The sequence below is a fragment of the Anabas testudineus genome, chromosome 7 (assembly GCF_900324465.2).
Source record: "Anabas testudineus chromosome 7, fAnaTes1.2, whole genome shotgun sequence".
NCBI lineage: Eukaryota > Metazoa > Chordata > Actinopteri > Anabantiformes > Anabantidae > Anabas > Anabas testudineus.
In genome coordinates, this window is record NC_046616.1 from 6,227,419 (window position 1) to 6,246,976 (window position 19,558).

General features: G+C 40.2%; 2 protein-coding genes across 2 annotated transcripts; one reads left to right on the forward strand and one right to left on the reverse strand.

The window, feature by feature from the left end:
* The first annotated feature begins 1,000 nt into the window (after window positions 1–1,000).
* csde1 (cold shock domain containing E1, RNA-binding) lies at window positions 1,001–14,909 on the forward strand. The gene is given in 22 exon segments (XM_026367350.1): window positions 1,001–1,156; window positions 3,738–4,392; window positions 6,544–6,732; window positions 7,296–7,494; window positions 7,634–7,743; window positions 8,367–8,453; window positions 8,656–8,753; window positions 8,835–8,916; window positions 9,188–9,316; window positions 9,437–9,562; window positions 9,692–9,907; window positions 10,045–10,185; window positions 10,285–10,449; window positions 11,701–11,808; window positions 11,923–12,101; window positions 12,230–12,290; window positions 12,292–12,343; window positions 12,454–12,573; window positions 12,683–12,861; window positions 12,978–13,141; window positions 13,265–13,397; window positions 13,621–14,909. Coding segments are annotated over 20 exon segments (2,556 nt in total). The 5' UTR covers window positions 1,001–1,156; window positions 3,738–4,392; window positions 6,544–6,573; the 3' UTR covers window positions 13,669–14,909.
* A 261-nt stretch (window positions 14,910–15,170) lies between these two features.
* rassf11 (Ras association domain family member 11) lies at window positions 15,171–17,320 on the reverse strand. Its single transcript, XM_026367351.1, has 3 exons — window positions 17,263–17,320; window positions 16,890–17,132; window positions 15,171–16,800 (listed from the first exon to the last, which is right to left on the reverse strand). The coding sequence occupies exons 2-3, from the start codon at window positions 16,990–16,992 to the stop codon at window positions 15,536–15,538; spliced, it is 1,368 nt and encodes a 455-aa protein (XP_026223136.1). The 5' UTR covers window positions 16,993–17,132; window positions 17,263–17,320; the 3' UTR covers window positions 15,171–15,535.
* Between the last annotated feature and the right edge of the window lie 2,238 nt (window positions 17,321–19,558).

The window sequence follows — 19,558 nt, forward strand, 5'->3', positions numbered from 1 at the left end:
TCAGGTGACAGGGCAGCAGCAAAGAGTGTCCAGAGACTGCTGTCTGTTAGCCTCAGCCTGTGTATGGAGAGAGTTTTTCTTGGGTGGAAAAGTGTGTCCTCAATGACTACAGACCAGTGGTCCGGACCTCACATATTATTAAGACTTTTGAGAGGCTGATCCTGGCGCTTCCAGACTTCAGAGTCCTGGACCCTCTACATGTTGTAGCTGAGAGGAGGATGCTGTCCAAACTCCTCTCAATCCTGGACAATCCCTCCCACCCACTACACAGTGTTTATTTATTTATTATTTATGTATTATATTTGTTCTATTATTATTGATGTACTTTGATCCATCTTACATATTCTGTATATATACTGAGTTCTCTGTATTGCTGTTATTAGGTGTTAATGTGTTTTGTGTAAATGTTGGTGTGGATCTTTTCTGGTTGTGGTTCTTTTTCTTTCTGCCTGAGTTGAGAGCAACTGTAACAAAGCAAAACAATTTCCCTCTGGGATTAATAAAGTTTTTTTAAATCTTGAATTAATTAGATTCTGAAAAGTAATGGGTGACTATAGTTATAGCTCAACTTTCTACCACTACAAAACAGATAAAGTGACCAAACCTAAGCTATGTAAACTAAATATCTATAAAAACTGAAATGAATTTATATAGTAGGCTATATTTTGACTTATTAAGCGTTTCGAGTCTCTATAATTGAATCAGTAAATAAATAATTGGTGAATTAGTGCTGTGACATCAAACTCCTCCTGAAAACACTCTTAAGTTGCAACGTGTAGTTTCTGAAACGCTGCAGTGGGAGGAGAATAATCTGAGACGTCAAGGAATCAAATGAGGGCGACATGTTGAGTTCAGTTGTCTCGAACTTGTGAAATATAACCACATTTCCCAACTCTAATGACCTGATTTCAGGGGCAGTTTGGAAGATTTTATATAATATACTGTTATCGCGCAACTGCTTGATAAATCCCCCATGCATCATTGCGAGAGCACCTCTCTGGTTATGCACCTGCACCTACGCGGGGCAGGACACTCTTTTGTGTTAGGCTCTCTGGTCCACCTAACGTCAAATATCGCGATAGCCGCCTCCTTCATCACTACGTAATGTGCCGTGCTGCTTCTAGCGGCGCTGGTGACAGTGCTGAAAGCTGTTGGGGTGAGTTTTTATCAATTTTTGTTATTTTATATAACGATTTAAACATTTATCTGTAGTGTATTAGCAAGATATGATTTCTTTCTTATCCGGTGGGTCTATAGAAGTAAACAGTTTGTTCAGCACTTAGTCATACGCAGATCTCGGGCCTGGGTGGGGGCAGTCGTGTTTTTCCCCACCATAAATCACCAAGCAGCATGCTAGCTAGCTTTAGCCGCTATTAGCAACTTAGCAATTTGAACTGAACGCCCTGGCGACATTGTTAACCTATACATAATACGTCTATCTTTCTATAATCTACCCTAGTGTAACAGAGAGACGGCACTCATGTGAAACCGCTGTGTTAGACACAGTGGAGGACGCGATAATTTAATAAAATTAAGCATAAGTATGTTAACGCTTGTCGTAAGTTGCTAACAGCTTCTTTGTTGTCCCATCCTCGTGCCGTTAGCTTCTTTAACGTTATCTTCCCGTTATAAGTGAAGGAGAGTTAATCTAGTCACTGACATTTTATTTAATTAGCTGTAAATGTACATAGCTAAAAAATAACGTTTTCCTCTATAGTTATTTGTATGAATCTACACCTATGTTCCTATCGACCAAACTCTGCTTTTGTCCAAATTATTTTTAAACATACACCAGAGACAGGGAAGCGAGTGGTGCCAATCAGTTTTCCAGAACAATATTGGAATAAATTGGCCAGTTAACCAATTCGGTTATCACGTTTGTGTCGAATTTGTCATTTATGTAAGGAGACACAGATAAGTTTGTACCGAGCATATGCGTTTTAGAACCAACTCTAGAAACATTTAAAATGCCGTTTTTCAAATGGAGTTTGGTATGCTTGTCCAAATGCACAAGAATAACGGTATTGAGAGCTCCTCTTCGCAAACTTTATGATTAAACTGATTGTGGTACAACTGTATAACTGAAGACATATGATGTGCTGGCTGTTTGAGCTTTCGTGTGGTGTGGTATTATTGTCGTAGTGAATTCATTTTTAATAGCCGTAAATGCCTCTAGGTTGTTTGTGATTTCAGCGAGATGCTAATCTGTGTCGTTTTGCCGACACAAGGTCACTAAGACAAGTTAATGTATAACGCTGCTAAACTGACTGATGGTAGACTAAGGTGCAGTAAAACACTTAAAAAGTGACCCAAATGCGATTGTTTTGGTTCACGTTGTAGAGTCTGACGTGTTAGAAATTAGCCTGTTAGCCTAGCTGTGACGTTTTCGGTAGCATTGCATGCCGCAACGTGTAGGATCAGGCCTTATTAGTTATTCCAGCTGGGGATGGCGGATCGCTAGGAAGTCACATGGTGGGTCCTGTCAGGGCGGTTGTTGTTCAGGCCCAGACTGGGGTAGCACCGTGGCCTTAAAGCTTGACAGACGGAGACCGTATCGTGGGTTTATTAGCCAGTCTGTTGTATCTGGGGCAGCCTGTGTGACAACTTTCTTGTTAATTATTTCCCGACCTGAAGTGTGGGTCTTGACTAATTCGAAAGTGCTTAAACAGCAAATCTGATCTAGTGGTTTAGTGGATGAACCTTTTTTTTTCTACTCCTTTTTGCGTCACCAAAAGCTGAAAAGGAGGAAGCAAGAAACCAATTTCTTCACACATTGTTAAATCCAGAAGTCGTCTGTCCAGTACTCCTAACCTCTAACCCACTTATCCAGCCTCTCTTCTGATAAATGTCTTTCTTTGAACTGTCATTAAGATGTACAGCATCAGTTCTGTGGCTCTGGTATTCATCCAGACGCTTGTTGATTGATCTAGACTTGAATATCAAGAAGGCACTTTAATAAAAATGGTCTGCTAGGAATTTAGTTTCTATAAAGTTATATTTTAGCCTTCCAGGAATCCTGAGGGAGTCATTGCAACACAGTGACAGCAGAATAGATATCATGTGTCCTGGGCTGGCTCACCCAGCTTGTTTTCAAAGCAGTGTATTTAGGTCAACAACACTCTGCTCTAACCTACTGATGGAGATCAGCTTCTGAGCTTCTAACTAAATTCAGTGAAATTTACATACTTAATATACACATTTTATTTTTTGATTTGCATTGATTGAGCTTCACATGCATATCAAACATGTACATTAAGTGTGCAAAATAGTTGTGAATTAAATGACAAAACAGAGGGCCCTGGTCATCATTGGTTCCATAAATATCATAGCATGAGCTGAAAGTATGCACAAGGATTTGTTGATCCAGCTCTTGTTTGCCAGTCAGCTGTCTGACATTGTGGGCTATATCTAAAGGCATGTGAGGAAAACTTATTTTTATGCTTTGAGTCTGGGGGCAAAGAATGTAGTGTTTTTAAAACAGTAGGTCACTAGTCTGGTAGCTATTGTTTGTATTTATTTATTTATTCATTTATTTAATTTCACAGGAAGTGTGCAGTTATCTATACAGTTTAATTAAATTGGGTTGCTTCACTGCTGATATCTGGAGGTCATTGGCCTGTTGTTGTCTTTGCTAGCTTAAGTCTTAAGATCTGATGTTGTTAATAGACCTAATTTCAAGTCAAAGTGATGAGTGACATTTGCTCAATAAAATCTTTTTTTTTCCTTTTCCCCAACAGTATGAAGTGAAACGGAACTGAATTTTTGTACCATCCGCAACTGCTTCAAGTTCAGATCATAACAAAGAAACCGAAGACAAGACTCCAAAACAAGCAAACTTGCAACACTGACGATGTGTGATGAAAGAAGGATAACTTCACGGTTTTAAACACAAGAAGTAACCAAATCCTGAAACGACCAAAGACAACGCACATCAATTGAAACGCAGAAGAGAAGCAATCCTATGCCCAAGCATTTTCTGAGAAGACGATAACTGATCTGAAACCAGAAGTTTGTGCCTACTCAACAGCTTTGACAAAGCACACGTCCCAACGCTGCTCCTAGCCCTCCTCATCCTCACCACACCACTGACTCACCACTGTGGTGTGGAGTGGGCTGCTATCTGCTAGTTGTTTTCCCCCCATAGTTCCCCAATCTTTCCCTCCCTCTTCTCGTCCCACTGTTTTCATTGTCATTTTTTTCTAAGCAGTGTTATTACACCTGCGTTTGCCTTTTTTGCGCTAGATTTCTCCCCCTTTTTTGCTTTATGCAACCATCTAGAACTTGTGCCAGAAACCTGTAACAAGTGTGTGTGATCGTGTGCTTGAAGAGATCTACAGAACTGCATAGTCAGAGATCCAGAGAACTGCAAGGTTCAAGACAACAAATAAAAAGGTGGGTCTCAGTTGTAGTTTCTTCATAACATGAGACCTGTCAGGTTACCAAAAACTTATTTTGTTGTTATTTATGACTTCTTGTATTTTGAAAAATGTCCTTCCCTGGCATGCTGAAACATTTTCTTCACAGGGAGAAGCCATTGGTTGGTCTGAAATTCCAGCTTGTAAACAGTACCCCATTTTGTATAGATGCACAAACACACTATGTGTAACTCAATTCTGATTCAGTTTGGCCAGCTTCACTGATTCTTGAGCTTCAGTGCTGTTTTTATCTTGGAAAATCTCTCAAAGTCTCATTTGTTTATACTTCCCTCGCAACATGTGCAACCACTTACAAAAACTTTTCCTGAAGCTTCTGTATTTGGATCTGTGGCCACACCAATTACGTTGAGGTTTGCAATTTTTAAATGGCAGCACCTTTTTAGTTATTTATTGTGGCAGCTGTTTTTACTGATTAGCACACCTTCAACGAGAGAAATATCAATGGAAACAGCTGCTCCAGTGCTTGGTTAGGATTTAGTTTGTCATGACTGTATGTCTTGCTATCTGGCCTCCAACACATGTAATGTGAAATGAGCGTCAAGGATGCTATTCTTTGTTGAATATTTGATTCAGTCATATCACGACCTCTACGTTGCCATTTGGTAAAGGTAAATCTTTAAACTTTATGTAAGCCAGCTGAACTGAACTGCCATAGCCACCACCTGATTCGGTTGTTGAGTTTGAGAATGACTTCATTCCTACACCCAGCCCGCACCTTTTAGCTATTCTGATGTTTCAAGTCATCCTCCTTGATGGTTGCCTTTTCAACTCACTCCCTGGAGATAAAAGCCCACAGCTATTTTCCTTTGTTTGTGACACTTGGCACACTGGCTGACCTATTTGCCTTACCCGTTATGTTTGTTCCTTTCTTCACCCTTGCAGACATCCAGCGGTGTATCATTGGGTGGTTACATAAAATAGTACTTAAAAATCAAGCAAAAAAATTAAAACAGTAATCAAGTTCAGCAAGTGCTCAAGCAAGTTTGGTCCGGGTTTATGGGAAAATATGGGCAGCCCCTGGAAAGGCTTTGTTGAGTTTACCTTGCCTGCGTCGCCACCCACCGCGTTTGTTAGCGCTGACCTGAGCAGCACCTCCCCTGTCGGACTCAGCCTGTCGCCATATGGCCGATCCGTAAGTCTCTCCTTCCCATCTCTTTTGTACGTGCCCCACCCATCGAACACCCATCCACCCACCTTGCCCTGCATCTCTCTGCTCTGAATGGCTTAACCTCTTTCATCCCTTTTTGGGCTCCCGAGACTAGCCTCTACTTGTATTGTTGCAGGGTAAAGGGTGTTCTGCTGATTAGATGGCAGAAATTTGGCTTTTTTTTTTTTTTTTTAAGAAATCCCGTAGAGACGTTTTTTGCCCTAAATTTTCCTGTGCAACACGATCTAATAGAGTTGGGTTGATGATACAGGCAAGTCAGTGCTAAACAACGTACGAGTTTGTCATTATGAAAAACTGAAATTACTCAAATCGTACTAAGGTTAGTATTAAAGTACTTAACTGTTAGTTTGGACATAAGAGGCTGCCCTGGGATCCCCCCTCATAACCCATCACCAACTCTGTCCACTGTAGATGCACCGCTATTTGACCTGTCTCTTTTTTACTTTTTTCTTTTTCTTTCATTTCACTATATTTAGCTGTTTAAAACATTTCGTTTATCTTTTCAGTTAAGTCTGCCTCCACCATAGACCAAATTCTGTTTGAATGCACAAGTGTTTTCAAAACCTTATTAGTGTTTGACGTTATGTTAGATCGTTATGGTGGTAAATCCATTGATGTTGCGTGATCTTGTAGGTTCCTGCTCGATAATTTGTCAGTATTTCCCACGGTTTTTGAGTATTGGTGGTGGTTGTGATGAGCTGAAAAAGTGTTGGATAAGTCTTTGGCAGTATACGTTAATAATAGATTGCTTTGACATTGTGATTTGATGTTGAATGGAAAGACTTATATATTTACAGTGTCAGAATATACTTTACTTTACACCCTAATGGACAAGTGTTTGTGTATAGTCTAAAACCTCTGGCATCTGGATAGCAGTAACTAAAACGCATTAAATGCTATGACTGTGCTCCTTGTCAAAGTTGTTGCCTCCTCCCACAGCATATCAAAGTCCTATCCCCAGTGTCAAAAATGGAACGGGGGTCCTCTGAACCTCCAGTGGCTCGCAACACTGGCTCTGCCCCATCAACCTCCACTGGTCCTGTGCCTATCCCCCGCTCCTCCTCCGTCTCTTGCCATCCCCACCCAGGAAGTAAAAAACACAAGCGAACTCCCCTGTATCAGAGATCAGTAAGAGGGCATGTTCAGTGGCGCCCATACTGACTTATCAGCCCAGTGAAGTGCTGTTGTGTCATGTCACTGCTAACCGCATGGTTTGTTGTTACTTCAAAAACAAGTTTAACAAAGTTAGTGGCAGATCTTGATGAGTGAGTTTTTACAGGGCTATAGTTACCGGTTCGGTTGGTAAAGGGAGGTGAACCGTTTGACGATCTGTCTAACCAGAATTGCATGAAATTTCTGCGAAATAGATGTGCCCAGAATCATTTGAGAAACTGAATTGTAGGCTTTAGTGGTTTGTTTTAACCCATTTCCAGCCAGTTACATAATTTACCCTGAAATTTTGTCAAGGCTTTATCATGTGCGTTCTCATCTTCTGATGGCTCAGTAGCCCTAGACATCTCTAATGTAGCTGTACTTGACTGCTTTTTTTTTTTTTCCTACCCCACTACCTCAGAAGTGTGCTTTGATCTGCATGCATGTTTTTGCTTTTTTTTTTTTTTTTTGATTCTTTTGTTGCTTCAAACCGGTCAGTAAAAGAATACTTTTTGAGACGTGTATCTTTTCTTCCCCAGATGAGTTTTGACCCAGGTATGCTCCATAACAATGGGCACACTGCATATGCCAACGGCACAGGGCCTGGTATTAGAGAAACTGGTGTGGTAGAGAAACTCCTGACTTCCTATGGGTTCATCCAGTGCTCTGAACGTCAAGCTCGTCTCTTCTTCCACTGCTCCCAGTACAATGGCAACCTGCAGGAGCTTAAAATAGGAGGTGAGAGGCCTTGGACTTATTTACCATTGATACATATTTAATCTGTTTTTGAAAAGGTCAAAAATAAGCTAACAAAATTTATGTCAGACCTGTATTTGTGTATTAAGTGTTTTGTTGTCTTCTGCTTCTTTATCATCAGATGATGTAGAGTTTGAGGTATCCTCTGACAGGCGCACTGGCAAGCCCATAGCAGTGAAGCTGCTTAAGATAAAGCCAGAGGTGCTGCCAGAGGAGCGCATCTCGGGCCAGGTGGGGCCAGACCTGCACGCCTATCCCTTTACTGTGCTGCATGGTTATATTCATCCAGTTAAGGAATACCATTTTATTTTTGGTTCTGTCCTTGTCTGTCAGGAACATTTTATATGGCCCATTTTGTGTTTTTGGGCAAGGGATGCTTAAAGTTTCCCCTTTAACTTTGTGTTTTCAGTATATTTGAATTTCAGAATGGCATTTTTACTGACATGCATGTATGCATGCATCAGTTTAATTACCCAGTGGAAGTTTTTTCTGTATGAATGCTCACAGCAACTAGTATAGCCTAGTTTATCAGGCTCCACAAACAAACAAGTCTGAAATGCATTAGAGCTGTTCTATTCTGGTTTAGAGATTCACCCACCTATTTGTTTGTTTATGTTATGAATATCTTAGAGGCTCTTGAAGGCTCTGAAGAACAGTCATGCACATGCCACCCTGTAAACCTGTGGATCATGCGCCACATCTGACACTATACTTGTTACTGTGACATTTGATATTAAACTGTTTCATCCATCACATGTCATTAAATGTTTTAGCTAAGCTGGGTTATTAGAAGGAACCTCAATTTTATACAAAGTGTTTTTAATGGCTTCCTGTTATTTCCTGGTTTTCTGTAGGTTGTGTCAGCAATTCCAGTGCATTTGGATGGAAAGTCTGCTCCCGGCCAGGTGCCTACTGGCAGTGTTTGTTATGAAAGAAATGGGGTAAGAGAAGTAGACTACAGTATTCTTGGTCAATGAACAATTCTGAATTGATGTTTTTGGTTGGCAGTGTTTGCTAAATGACTGTTAGATAAAGTGTGCGTGTCATACATTTTGGCAGGCCTCTAATGTGAAATTGTTTTTTTGGCTAAGTGTGTCTTAAACCTTTTTAAAGAAAAATGTTTAACACATTGACTTTTCACAGGAAGTGTTCTACCTTACCTATACTCCTGATGATGTGGAGGGTAATATGCACCTGGACACAGGTGACAAAGTTAGCTTTTACATGGAGACCAACAAGCAGTAAGTCCCAAACCATGTCAGCATTGTCCTAATTATTTCCAGCTTGGTGTGTTTATTAAATATCTCACTGTTGTATTTCAGTACTGGTGCTGTCAGTGCTCGTAACATTCAGCTTGTGAAGAAAAAGCAAATGAGATGCCAGGGTGTGGTGTGTGCTACAAAGGTGAGGACCACTGATATATTTGATTGAAACTGAATTGCTTTTATTGTGCAAAATGGATATTGCATTGTTTTCTTTGAGGTAGCTGACACTATCCCAAATATTGATTTATGATTACACGCTTCCCTGTCAGCCAAGTTGCTGGCTTGGTGGTAGAAGCTACTCTCTTCTTTGCTGATGAATTAAACACTAACCAGATCTTCTTTTTTATGAATTTAGCTTGCTTTAGTACATCAGGGTTAAATATCTATGTTGAACATATGTTGTATTTTAGGAGGCCTTTGGATTCATTGAAAGGGCTGATGTGGTGAAGGAGATCTTCTTTCACTACAGTGAGTTCAAGGGTGACCTGGAGGCTCTGCAGGCTGGAGATGATGTTGAGTTCACCATCAAAGACAGAAACGTAGGTGGTTTTTTTTTTTTTTTTTTTTATTTTTTTTTATCACTTCCTGACTCCTGATTCTCTTTAACTTGTGTAGCATTGTTCAGATGTTATGTTTTTTTTTTTTTTGTGTGGACATAGGGTAAAGAAGTAGCCACAGATGTGAGGCTTCTCCCCCAAGGAACAGTCATCTTTGAGGATATCAGCATTGAGCAGTTTGAAGGCACTGTTGTCAAAGTCATTCCCAAGGTTCCCACCAAAAACCAGGCAAGTAGAGCGCAAGTCTGCAAAGTTAAATTCAGATGTTTGCAAATGCTTTAGCAGACATGGAGCTTTTGCTAACCAACCATGAATAGAACTCGATGCTAACAAATCTGTTCCTTCCTGCTTCCACAGAATGACCCTCTACCAGGTCGTATCAGTGCCCGGATTGGTTTCACCGACAAGGAACTTCCATTTGGTGAGAAGGACACAAAGTCCAAGGTGACCCTTTTGGAGGGAGACCATATACAGTTCAACATCTCCACAGACCGCAGAGACAAGCTGGAGAGGGCTACCAACATTGATATCCTACCAGACACCTTCAACTTCACTAAGGAGACCCGTGAAATGGTGAGGATTACAAAAGCAAAAGTCGGCGTGCCTTTTGAATTTCTGAAGTGATCAACTGTATGATCATTTTATCACTGAACGAAATGGCTGATAATATTAAAGTGGATTAGATATTCAGCTACCAAATCTCGTTCTAGGGGGTGATTGCAGCAATACGTGATGGCTTTGGCTTCATTAAGTGTGTAGATCGAGATGCCAGGATGTTCTTTCACTTCAGTGAAGTACTAGAGGAGAGCCAGCTGCACATCTCAGATGAAGTGGAGTTCACAGTTGTGCCTGTAGGCCATCACAAACATGTATTATGTCATTATTTTACTTAGCAATTGCTAGTTATTTGTTAATGACAAAAGTAAACATTTCATTGTTGTTGTTGGTAGGATATGCTGTCTGCTCAGAGGAACCATGCAGTGCGCATCAAGAAGCTGCCCAAGGGCACAGTGTCTTTCCATACCCAGTCTGAACAGCGCTTCATGGGTGTGGTGGAAAAAGAAGTTGTGGCGGCCACCGCGAAGAATGCCAGTCCCACCAAGGTCAAGGAGAAGGTACCTTCGCACACAATATGACAGATAATATGAATCTACTCCCAGGACATTCAAAGAACAGTAGCTAATAGTCCACCGACCTCATTGACTCCCTCTGCCCAAGTTAGCTTTAGTTCTAATTTTCCCTTTTGCTTTCTTCTCCAATGACCACCTCCTGTTCATGCTCCTTTTGGTTAGAAAAAAGACAAGGTAGGACTAAGTCCTTTTGCATGGAGCACATGAATGCCTCACAAGTTAATGTTTTTGGGCAGTCACCTAAATTATAAAAATAGCCCATTACTAACACTTGGTCTAAGAAATAATTACTTGATCTCTAGATCTTAGATTAGCAATCGTAAACTAAACAATGGGCTGATATTGCAGTGTAAGAACATACTGTTAACCATGATAAATGTTGTCTAATGAGTCTCTCTTTATTTTTCAAGGGTAAAGTTGTAGAAAAGGTCAGTGTTTGCAGATGTCTGACCTATTGTTTGTCATCTTTACATCTTTTAGTTGGTCACCAGTTAATCCTTAAAAACATGGAATTAAAATTGTATCACAAAGTAGTAGGGCTGTACAATTAGTGATGGAACACTAATCCCGATTACTAATATGGTTTTTTGGGAACAGCCTGTAACTGTATTTTTAAGAATCTTTCTGTAACACATGCCATTCATACATATAAATCTATTTTTGGTCCTTCATATATAATATTGGTCCTATCATTGTGTTTCTTTTTTTTTTTTTTTTCACACTTAATGAAAGGTTGTTGAATGCTGCACCACTCAATTATAGTTGGCAGCAAGAACACATCAGAATATGAAACCTAAAATAGCCAATGAATTCGCTGTGTTAAAAAAATTCTGGATGTTCTTCTTTTTGTTGGAATTCAGTGTCCAACAAAACCAGGTTCAGGTAATTACTGTAATAACTGAGAAGGTAAAATATCAGTGTTACAGAACTGTTCCCAAATAGTTGAAACTGCAAATGACGGGGTCATTTTGCAGCTCTCCATGGTGAGCTGTAACTCAGAGCTGTTGCTGTAGACTAGACTTAAGCTAACCAACTATGCTGCTACAGAGTGATGCCGTGCATACCCTGGTGCTTCATACACTTGCATAGGTTAGATATGCACCAACTTCTCATACACTACATATTTTTCAATTATCTGAATGATATAGACACTATTAGCTTGGGGCCATTCAGATGAAGCAATGGAGATGATTATTAATGGGGAAAAATGTTGGTTTGATGTTGGCCTCTCTGTAGGAATCGGAGGAAGGAGTGATTGCATATGAAGACTGTGGAGTGAAGCTCACGGTGCCATACCATGCCAAGGATCTGGATGGAGGAAGTCACCCACAGGTTGGAGACAAGGTGTGTAGCTGTGTTTGCAGTGGCGTTTTTCAGCTGCGTTCAAACTGTTCTGTCAACTGTCCCGTGGTGTTTTGTTCTTTGTGTTCTGTGTGACCTTTAATGTTTGTCTTCTAGGTGGAGTTCTCCATCAATGAGGTGAAGCGAACTGGCCAGCAGAGTGCAGTCTCCATCAGGGTTCTGAACCGAAATGCCTCCAATGCCAAGAGACTGCATGGATTTGTTGCAACACTGAAGGACAACTTTGGCTTCATTGAGACAGCAAATCATGACCAAGAGATTTTCTTTCACTACAGGTAAAGTTTAGTTTTTCGAAACCATTTCGATGACTTAATTACAAGTTCTCTTTTATTAATGACGTTCAAAAGTCGGTTCATTCACATTAGAGTGACTTGCATCTTTATTTTCCTTTTGTTGTCCTCAGTGAGGTGTGTGGAGACTTGGACAACTTGGAGCTGGGGGACACAGTGGAGTATACTCTCTCAAAAGGGAAAAGGAAACAAAGTCAGTGCTGAAAAGGTTACCAGAGTGGCTGCAGGTAGGAAGCGTTTAATTCAATCACTTATTTATTTTTTTAACATAAATCATACTTCTGAGATGTAAACATTGCACTTGAAGTGGCTACAAAAGTGTGTTTTCCACTTCTAGTAAACGGCATTGTTGAGGATCTTGGCGCAACTGTGATTATGGGGAAAGTCATCCGTCCCTTACGCAGCGTGGACCCCTCACAAACAGAATACCAAGGGCTTATTGAAGTCATAGAGGAAGGTTGGTGTTAATTTAGGATTTAAGATGGTCTTTTCTTCTTTTTTTTTTTTTTCTTTATATAATTTGTTTAAAAATTAAATTGGTATCATCTTGTTGTTGTTGTTTTCAGGTGGAACTAAAAGCCTGAATTATCCATTTGGAATCATGGGTATGGCGAATAAGGCAGATTGTCTACAGAAAGGAGAGCTTGTGAAGTTTCAAGTTTGCACAGTGTCCCAAACTGGACAGAAGATGGCCTGTTATATAGTCCCTCAGCGTAGAGCTATGGTGGAGTGTGTCAAAGACCAGGTAGTTATAGTTTATTATAGTTTAACATTTTATATTCACATGCATCAGAAATGTCAGATTTGAAGTTCATTACTATAGTGCACATTTTAGTCCTGATGTTATTTTGTTTCCCTCAGTTTGGCTTCATAACGTATGAAGTTGGTGAGAGCAAGAAGCTTTTTTTCCATGTAAAAGAAGTCCAGGATGGCTTGGAGCTGCAGACTGGGGATGAGGTGGAATTCTCAGTTGTCCTCAATCAGCGCACAGGAAAATGTAGTGCCTGCAATGTACGCAGAGTCAGGTACGGTCTCCAGTTAAATCACCTGCATAGGAAACCTCAGTATGTGTAACTTTTTCAAATGACCTGGATGAAAATCTTTGCTCTCAGTATCACTAAATGCTTATTGTGGCCTTAACTCTACAGTGAGGGGCCTAAACCCGTGGCGACTCCTCGTCCAGATCGTCTGGTGAACCGACTGAAGAGCATCACTCTTGACGATGCCAGTGCTCCTCGTCTGGTCATTCTAAGACAGCCCCGTGGTCCTGACAATTCAAAGGTACAGATTTACAATATTTACTGGATCATGTGCAGAATTACTACCTGGGGGGGAAAAGACAAACCTGCTTTATCATCTGACAGTTTAAAATATTGCATACCCAGTCTTCTTTGTTGAATTTCAGTCATAATGACCCAGTGGCCAATGTTTTTAAAAGTTATGAAACCAGATTTTAGATTTTCTTACGCGTCAACCTAAATCGAGTTTGTTCTCTCCTGTGCAGGGCTTTAGTGTGGAGCGCAAGACTCGTCAGCCTGGTGTCATTGACTGAGCAATACAGAGCCCGCCCCCCGTTTGATGTTGGTGAGATGCCCCAAAAGGCAACAGCACGGGATAAGGAAATTTGATGTGACACATGCTTGTACAAGCTCATAAACAAAACATACGCACACACATAGTAATTGGCAAGTGGAATCTTTGTCCCCATTGATACCTGCAAGGGAACTTTTCTCATTCCACAGTTCCCTGCTTCCCATTTCTATGATAAGAGTTCCACACTGCAGTGTACATGGGATCTCTGAGCGTGTGTGCGTGTGTTATGTATCTAGAAGTGATTATAGTATGTAATGGAGGTATTTGTCCCTCTAAATGAGTGACTGTGTGGTTGTCTATGTCCTTATCTTTTGAACCTGCTTTGACTGGAATTCTGCACCTGTAATCTGTCCGGTAGTTTGCCTGAATGAATGAGTGTGACTGTTAGCATGTCTTTGAGCTTTCTGCTCCCTTCCTCATATTTGCTCCTTCACCCATGGAAACTTGGAATGATTTCATTATCAAGTTTCCACTGCTGTATGCTTTCCTACAAAACACATAAAGCAACGTTCCCTCCATAAGGAGGATCATACTTCTCATGTGCAAGCTTAAACTGAGGATTCTTCTCTGCTCGGTTTTTTTGAGCAGTTTTTAATGCTTTATTGAAGCTCTGAAGGGGAAGCATGGTGTGTGATGTGATTGTCAAAGTAGTTAATCTAATGGGATTTACCAACCTGGGGCCTTTAGATACCTTTTTGGTATTCACATGCTCCACTTTTCCCAGGTGCAGAATTCCTTGTGGCATCTTTTGTCTGCAGTTCTTTTATATTATGTTTTTTGTTTTTTTTGTTTTTTTCTGCACATATTTTTGCTTCTTTTTTTTTTTTTCTTTTCATTGAAACTCAATCTGCTAATATTGAATTAAGAATAAGGTGCCTAAAAAAAAAAAAAACTACACGCAAAATAAAATGGGTGGGGGGCAACACGAATTAAATGTATCCTGTTTCCAGCCAACCACCAAATTATTGAACAATCTTACGGTGGCTTTCTTTTCAAGTAGAAGTAATACTGATATGCATCCAGAACCTATGGGTTGTTCTATACTGTATGTAATGTGTGTTTTTTTTTTTCTTTTTTTTTTTTTTTCTTAGTCGAAGTCCACACTTCAGATATAATGAAACAAATTTAACTTAAAGAATGAAAAAAGGTAATGTAATAGAAATTCAGTAAAAAAAAAAAAAAAAAAAGTAATAATCAGGATATCAGTTACAGTGCTACGGAGACATGGTGGATGAGCTGTTGTGCCTCTGCACATTAAGTTACAGTCGACATTAATTTCAACTTTGGAGATCACCGGGTTTCAGTTGAACCACATACAGAGGTTCTCATGTACTTTTGTTAATGGTCTTGGATGAAACAATTGAATTAAAGTTTTATGAAAATCATGAGTTGTTTTGTATTTGTCATTTATTTCAGAGAAAAACTGCAGTTCTACACGGAAAAGTCCCAGAACAAAGAAGCTGTAGAATCACTTTTATGTACACAAAGATAAAACGGTCAAAACACAACATTGAAGGCAAATGATACATATGTTGTCTTACATAAGCCTTTATTATAACAAAAGGAAATGGTACATGTTTGTAGTTCTGGAACTGGTTCTTCTAAGTGAGGTGCATTAACTTGTTTTTGGCAGATCACAGAATTTACAAATCATTCAGTCCTACAACTTTTTAAAATGGTCTTTTATTGTCCATCTCGATGCCATCTGGTTTTATGTGAAGGAAAAACAGTCATTTAATTTTCACTTATGCAGTGGGATACAAATATCAAACCGCTTCCTGTTAAGATGTTTGATTTTGATTTCAGCTGTGACTGTGAATTCGATTCTAAACCTTGGTACTGCTCAGATATATTGTAAGTTCAGAGCGGTGAATCGCCTTCTTTGTGGTCTGTAATTGGGAACTTTGGGCCTCAGACCAGCGTGGCCGTCGCTCCTTTATCTGGTTGGGAAGAACTAGAGCGTGAGGAGGTTTGTCGTCTTTGGGCAGGAACTTCCTGTTAATATTTACATCCACATGTGGATCTGATGGTTGCTGATGTCGGTCGGTCTCAGTTGCAGCACTTTCACCAGCATTTGAGACCATTCCTGAATTCTCCTGAGCAGTGTTGTGAACGCCAAAGAAATCAGGTCCCTGCATTTTGTGCTTGTAGTCCTCCAGTTTAGCTTTGCACTCCACTACCTTTGCCTTCATCTCAAGGAACTGAAGCTGCAAATCTTTCTCATAGCCTTCTTCTGCCTTTAATTCATTTTCCCAAAACTTGATTTGTTCAATTTCCTCTTCAGCTATTCTCTGCTGAGCTTCCTGCTCAGCTTTTTCAGCTCTGTGTTTGTCCTCGAGCTCAGTGATCTGTCTGTCTATGAATGCCATGTGGACCTGTAAATCCTGCAAACAACTTAGTTGACATATTATAGTTTCTCTCAGACTATTTTTCTCATCTTCAGCCGAAGCAGAGTTTAAATCGAGCAGGTCATCAGATTTTGCCTCTTGCCTGTTACTGTAGTCTTTATCCTTTGTCTTTGATCCGGCACAGTCGGATGTTCGATGGTCCGAGTCCGACTTCAGATTTTTCTCTTTTCCTCTGACTTTGCTTCGAGTACTTCGACCTGCATTATCTTTGCCAACACTGAGAGAGCTGTGGTTCCTTTTATCAGCCCTCTTACCGCCCTCTTTCTCAGAGGCAGTACTGTAGACCTTGCCTTTTCCCAAACTCTCCAGCCATTCCCAGGCCTCCTCCATGAGGGTCAAAGACTTTCTTTTAGGTCTTTTCAGCTCCTCTTTTTGTTGCTCAGCTTCTTGTCTGAAACAGGACAAGGGTGGCAAGCTTTGACGATGCAAACTTCGTGAACCGCTGCCCCTCCACAGTCTGCTGCCTGCATCTCTTCTTCTCAGGGGGGGACATGGTTGGTATCTGCCAACTTTGGTTCTGCTCATTTCATTCCAAACAGAGGGTCCGTTGTGGATCAGGGTGAGCTGAACTTCCTTTGCCTGCTCACCGTACCTCTCCAGAGTCTCCAGAAGGTGTTCACTGGGTGTCATGCAGCGCTCAAAGTCTTTGAATTTCTCCCTTAATGTGTAGCGTCCAGACTGACCTGAAGAGAAAGGTGACAGTGAGTTTTTCACCATGGACAATTTGTCAGAACATAGTTTTAATTTCAGTTCAGTAGAACCACAAACATACCCAGAGCTTGAGCCAGTGCTATGACCACTTCTTGGCATGTTGTTTCCTCTGTAACTCCGCAGACCACGCGTGGGATACCATCCACAAACACCTTCACTTCCATTGCATCCAGTCTGTGATGATTAAAATGTTTAGTGTGCTGTGCAGGAGCTCTTGTTGTCTGTGTTAGGGGAAGTGGTGGAGACAGCTAAATGACCCTTATCATCCGCTGTAATCTGTCTGCCCATCATGTGTTAGTCAAGCCTGGAGGGAGTTAAATCAGTGAGTGCAAAAAAAAGCCAAAAAAAAAAAAAAGAATAGATGTAAATTAAATTAGCTTTTAAGAACAACTTTGGCTAAAGAATATCCACTGCTAAATATTACAGGGACCTACCTTTTTGCCCTGTCTGTAGTACAAATGTTTGAGCGTGTCTCTTCTGGTCTGGTAGGAACAGTAGAGCAATTAAGACCAATTAAAATTCCTTTAGGCATCTACCAGTGGCGGACAGTTTATGATACCGCCCATCTAGAATGGTTTCAATTTTCCCTGAATAAACAGCAACATTTAAATAAAATTGTGAAACAGAAATAAAAACTTCAAACAGAGCAAGTTCTGATGAATTAGGAGACGTCACTATAGGAAAATTAAGGATCAAATGAACGGTTTTAGTTTCAGGGTCCTGTTACTGTATGTGCCGGCTTTCTAGAACTGCATGTGCTCAAAATATTATTAATATAGTTAATATTATTCAACATAAGCAGCCTGGTTATTCAAGACCATGTAACACCACCAGTGTGGAACTGGAAAACTGTTGCTAATGAGATCAATTTATCACACAATTAAGGATTATACTATTTATATAAAGTTCTAGTCTTCATATACATTAGCTTTCACATGACCTTTAAAACATATTGAACATATTTTTATCTTGCTGTCAAAGGCAGTGCACAGTATGAACCACCATTAACTCCACCAATAATGAAGTTCAGTTTTCATAAGCTATCATTCAGCAGGATAATTTGATATCATATAGTATAGTATGATATAAAGCTGTAGACATTACTTGGAATATGGTCTAAAGTCCTGTATACGTGTAGACAACAGTTTTTATGTGGTTATGCTGTTTTTAGATCTGGGTGTTCCTCTTTATCGTTCTAACAGGAAGAGTGATAACATTTTGCACTGAACATGTAAACAGACTGAGATTTTAAAGGGAGCTACAAGGAGTCACCACTTTCAGTCAGTACAATAAGTCACATCCAATAACCAGATAAAATAACAGCAGAAGAATGTTATACGAAACTCCACAGTCCACTTTTACTGCACATTTATGCTGCATTGAAATCTGTGTGAGGTGGTTCCAGGGCAGAGGTTTCAGATTTTCTCCCACAGTCACCACTGAACTTGACACCTGGTATGTTCAGTACCAAACAAAACACAGTTACATGACGCCAACCTGTACCTGAACATTTATACTGTATATTAACCATGAATAGATGGAGGTGTTCTTTTTGGATTTGTTCGGCTCTGATGTTCATTCCGCATATGTGTTGCTGTATAATATAGGTTATCATGTGATGAAATGTCTGGATGGCCAAACAACTTCCAGACATGAAGCAGGACAGGGGAACACCTGTTGTAATTTGGTAGTGTCTGACAGTCCGAGTAATGATGATAGCAGTAATATGAGTCAGGGAAACTTGGACTTTCTGTCCCCTCATGCCCATGTAAACCATATGTCAAGCTGCTATTAATTTCCAAGGTTCATGATGAAATGAGGTTCATGACAGAGAAAAAATCTAAAACTTGCACCTATTAGAGTGGGATCATTGGTGGATCGTTAGTGGCAGAAGATTAATTCGTCAAAAAGCTGAGTGTGTTGTTTGTCATTTTTCTTTTTTTTATTATTTATATCCAAATAGCACAGTAGCCAAAACATGAGACCATTAGTCATTTGATTTTCTAATGAGGGTAATGCTGTGTGATTATACTATAATTACTAAGAGACCGCAGACTGTACTTTGTTTGCCTTGTGCTTATGAAATTCATTATTTACAAAGATTTGTCATTTCAAAAATGTTTTTTCACAAGTTTAAAAAACTTCTCTGGCATTTTCATTTGTGAGGGATGAAATGACCTGAGCTCTTTAACTAGTGGCCCCCGAGGAGGAAGGCTGACATTTAAGATCACATTCCCTAAAAATAGATTTTTAAATGTCCTCACACTGCACAATGTCTTAGGATGAAGGGAGAGACACAAGTGTGTTACACAAGTTTGTACATGGCAAAATGTGGGCAGGGTAGACTGGGTTTGCACAACCATGTGCAACCAACTTGTCCTAGTAGTACAAAACTACCATCAGCTGTACTGCAGTTGTGTTTAATGCTAGTTATGTAAAGTATGTCAAGTGCGAGGAACGCATGTTTTAAAATTAGCTAAGAAGACCACTGTATGAAGGAGTTTACTCCACTTGTACTGAGCCTTGCAAAAATAAGTTGCCAGTTTCAGAACTAATGTCTTCCATGCTATCGAGGTGTTATATAATACGAGTCCCCTCACTCACACCCCTCTCTTTGTCTACACACTGTACCAGTCAGTCAGTCCTACATACACAACTTAAAATAGAGACACATATGAGTTCCCTGTTACGTTATAGGCATGTCCTGTGTATGCCCAGCAGTTTCTGGTT

Excerpts from the sequence above, each read along its gene's own strand:
- rassf11 (XM_026367351.1), bottom strand. The coding sequence starts at position 16,992 with ATGGAAGTGAAGGTGTTTGTGGATGGTATCCCACGCGTGGTCTGCGGA. Across the intron at positions 16,801-16,889 it reads AGCACTGGCTCAAGCTCTGG|GTCAGTCTGGACGCTACACA; the intron begins GTATGTTTGTGG and ends CTTTCTCTTCAG.